Genomic DNA, 4,256 nt, shown 5'->3' with positions numbered 1-4,256 from the left:
TTAATATTAATTTTTATATTGTATTTTATTTTAATATATTTTTTAGCATTTATGATGTAATATTAAAAATTAAAAAAATTACAGTAAATATATACAATGATAAATATTAAAAATTATGTAAAAAAATCAAAATAATCATAACATAAAAAAATAACTTCATACCCTTTTATATAATTTACTATATAAAAACAACATTTCTACCTCACTCAAACAAAACATAATAATTTATATTCATTTTCAACTAACGTACTCAAACATAAACAAATTATAATAATCTCTCATAAACTGAAAATAAAAAAAATAATCCATATCAAATCACACACTAATTATTAATTAATCACTTATTTTTTAGTATATAGTAAAAAAAATTCGCTCTCAACATAAGGTGGGGCTTCAAATAGAACACTGTTGAAACTTTTTTTCAATTCATGTCAAGTAGATTTATTACAGTATAACCATTAAGCTATTATATATAAAATGCTAGTATCATGTGCGTGGAATGTCTAGTATCCTGCAGAATAAGCATTGTAGTGTAGAAGTTGGATATTAATTCAAAATTGTGAGCGTCAGACCAATTTTCAAGTTCTTTACAATTCCAAAGAGCATAATAACTTCAACTCTCATAAAGCTCTTCTCAGTAGTGATGTGTTTCCTCTTTAAAAACTCAATTTTTGAAATAACTTGCAACCATCCCCTATAATGAAGCAACAAAGTCATACAATGATTTTACTCATATTAATTACAACTAAAAAGACATAGCAAGCTTCCAGCAACATCATACAGAAGACAGTTTTTTATGAGTGTACTCAAATTCAATACGACCAGAAATTTTTTGGTGCCAATTCAACCATAGATAGAATGGGATACTGGCCCATGAGGGGCAAAAGAAAAAAACAACTGCAAATCTGAACTATTCTTTTGCTAAATCATGTATTCTTCAATCCCTGCAAAAAATACATATGTAAGAAGTCATCCAGAGAGAAAAGTGTTGAATCTATTAGGCATCTTCACCGCAAAGTACCAGGACAAGTATAAGTCTATTACGCATGGAGAGGATAATTTTGCATGAACCTGCTTACAATCTCTCCCTTTAAATGTTAGGAACTTGGTGAAGCAACATATGAGTGAACATAACCAAATCAAATAAAAGCCACACAACAAGCACCAATGTGACCACACAAAAAATTGTTGAACACATACATAGTTTACCCTGTTTTACAGACTTTTAAATAAGAAAGGACACCTCCAACTACTAATCAGAGCACAATCTAAATAAGAAAGGACACCTCCAACTAAGAAATGCAGCAATCTGGCTAAACAGGAAGAGTTAGAATTTTTGTAATTTTCCGATGCAAGTTTATTATCAAGCTGTCAAGTATTTAGTCATTTAAATTCAATTATCAACAGTTCGTATGCTCTGTTCCTATGGCCTATAAAGCCATTGTTTAAGCAAAAAAAAAGTGGACAAAGTCTTGTCAAACACTGAAAGTATATTATGATATTTTACTTACTTTTAGCCCACAAATCTCCCTTATTTCTCTAAAATATTTTTGACAGCTTGAAATGTATTTCGTGAATGGAATTGAGCCCATGAGTCACTAGGCAAAGACGAGGCACCACATCTTCAGATGGGGGAAAAACAGTTCAAAACAGTAGCAGATATTGGTATCATCACTTTGCTTTCTTCCAATAAAACATATACACCATAACTCTTAGATAGCAGACTCTAGAGTAAAACTAGAATTGAGTACAGATGGTGGTGGCCTCAAGGGCAAAAATATGTGGCTGCATATGTGGAAAGCATAAAAAAATATTTCTCAAATTCTATCTTAGATGTTTTTTCAAATAAAATATACACCACTCATCATACAGCAAACTTTATAGGATCCAGAGCATTCTATTAAACATTCAGGACCTTTGATGCAGCAAAAACATCAGAGTTCTTATGTATCAGAAGCAGGGAATGTTTTCATCAATCAGAAGCAACTATGCTTTGGATGAAAGTATAACAAACTTTGAGTTCAACTAAGATAGAATTAGGCAATTAGCACAAACTTCATCACTTAGCTAGCTACAGAAGGAGCATATAAAGCAAACAGAATATAACCGTGGAAATTGAATTGCATTAAAAAACACTTGCATATAAGTACTACATGGGCTACTTTACACAAATAATCAATGCCGTCCAGCATATAGATATATATCACATTGGAAATATTTTAATGACATTAATGAACTCTCTAGCCATAACAGAAATAGTGAGAACACTATTATCTTGAGCTCTCTGTATCATTTATATCAAAAGCACAGAAGTTCATATGCTTCACAGAAAATTAAAAGCAGTTACATTCAAACAAAAGCTACCCCATGTAAGACCCTGATTAATTTCCCTTTGAGTTTCAAAGTCTCTTGCATACATTTGAAACTGGCTCAAACTTGAATCCAATTTTCAAACCCTAATGCAATGTTATTAAACCTGAACCGACCATTAGATTGATCATCGATATGATCAGGGTACTACATCACTAGTTCTACCGGCTGCAAAACAGGTTACATTGATCACATACACGGTTTCAAATTGCAGACCACATACCTTATGCAGCCACAATATTGTGCAGTCGCAAAAGTGACCATATATTAGTATGCAATAGATATAATAAAAGGAATATTATGATTATTAGTGGCTCTTGCTACTTGAATTAACGATAATTAGATAAACTTATATATTGGAGGGGGAGCAAAGGTGCAACAATAAGGTCCATTGCCTTGTTACATGAAGGTTGTGGGTTCAAAGAAAAATTCCGGAAACAGGCTTACATCTACCCTCCCCAATCCCGTCTCGTGCACTGAGTCGCCCTTTACTTGTCGCCTTTACTTAGTAGTAAATTAACATATTATGCAGCAAACATAACACTAGAAATAAACAAGAATAGAAAATAGCAGAAAGTACCTAGGGAGCGAAATTGAGATTGAACCTAAACCATAGCGGTGTGAAGAATGGATCCAAGAGTTCCAAGCACAGCGAAAGCGAGGAGAGGACTAACATCAAGTGTATCAAAAACCGGAGGAATAATATTCCGAAACAAATTCAGATAAGGATCGCATAAGTCACGAATCGCTGATAGAGGTTGTCTTTCCCATGGTATATTAGGGAACCAACTCAACAAAACCCTAACCATCAAAACACCGCTGTATATGTCCAGCCACTTCCCTAGACCCGCCGCCACCACCGTCAGCGGCGTGTTCAGGTACCCCGGCGGACGGTCCTTGAGCGACGCAAAGAACAACGGCGATGACGTGGCGATAAGGTTGGGAATAACGGTTGTGGTTGTTTTCTGGAGAATGAGTTTGAGGAACAATAGAGCGGTGGCTACTGCGGTGGTTACGGTGCGCGTGGAGCCACGTAGAATATCGTGGTTTTGTTGAGTTTTTTCAGTTACGGGATTGGAGTGGCGGTTACTAGTAACGGATTGGGATAATTTGACTCTGAACAGAGAAGGGAATGAAATTGGGTTGGGTTTGTGGTGGAGAGGGTGAAGGCGTAAAGAGGAAGAGGAGAAAGAGAAGAAGAGATGAGTTTGAGAAGAAGCCATTGTTGTTGTTGTTGGTGCAGCCATTTCTTGGAAGATGAGGATTAGGGAGTGATGACTTTTCTTTTAATGGGTTTCTATTTAATTGTATGTATGGGCCAAATGTTGCCCCCAACTTGGGCTATAAGTTCACAAGCAAGAACTTCGCAGTTTTTATGTTTTTGTTGCTTAATCCCGACTCTACAATAATTTCATCCAATGTATTATGATTGTCTCTTCCATTAAGTATTATTTTAAAAACTCAAACTTTGATATTTTAACTTGTATAATACTTGAGAATCTAGTTTTGGTTTACCACTAGATTAGTTCTTATTATCATGGAAACACTTTACATTTGCATTCCATAATAAAAAATGATATTAATTAGGTCAACAATTGTGAGGCCAACATCAATCAGGGTAGGGGCCTAGTTTAACTTGAGTTTCTCTAATTCTACATTGTTTGATTTGGATACTTTCGCTCAATGAACAAATATATGATCCACTATATAACATAGTTACAATCTTCATCCATAAGTTCTAAACATTCATGCATATTTGAATTACCTCTAGTTCAACTCCATCTATGTTCCCCAATCTAATATAACAATGTTTCTACATTATAAATTCATGTACTTATTTCTTGCATGCATTGTAAAACATGATTCTTAGGTGTTGAAGATGCCCA

At 34.4% G+C, this 4,256-nt stretch overlaps 1 protein-coding gene across 1 annotated transcript; it reads right to left on the bottom strand.

The window, feature by feature from the left end:
• On the bottom strand, window positions 675–3,633 carry LOC109334790 (ylmG homolog protein 1-1, chloroplastic-like). Its single transcript, XM_019570737.1, has 2 exons — window positions 2,951–3,633; window positions 675–944 (listed from the first exon to the last, which is right to left on the bottom strand). The coding sequence occupies exon 1, from the start codon at window positions 3,615–3,617 to the stop codon at window positions 2,976–2,978; it is 642 nt and encodes a 213-aa protein (XP_019426282.1). The 5' UTR covers window positions 3,618–3,633; the 3' UTR covers window positions 675–944; window positions 2,951–2,975.

This window comes from Lupinus angustifolius, chromosome LG19 (assembly GCF_001865875.1).
Source record: "Lupinus angustifolius cultivar Tanjil chromosome LG19, LupAngTanjil_v1.0, whole genome shotgun sequence".
NCBI lineage: Eukaryota > Viridiplantae > Streptophyta > Magnoliopsida > Fabales > Fabaceae > Lupinus > Lupinus angustifolius.
The sequence above is the reverse complement of the archived record's forward strand: the minus strand, read 5'-3'. Positions and strand labels throughout refer to the sequence as shown.

What these genes read in the sequence shown, in the direction of transcription:
- LOC109334790 (XM_019570737.1), bottom strand. Translation starts at nt 3,617, where the DNA reads ATGGCTGCACCAACAACAACAACAATGGCTTCTTCTCAAACTCATCTC.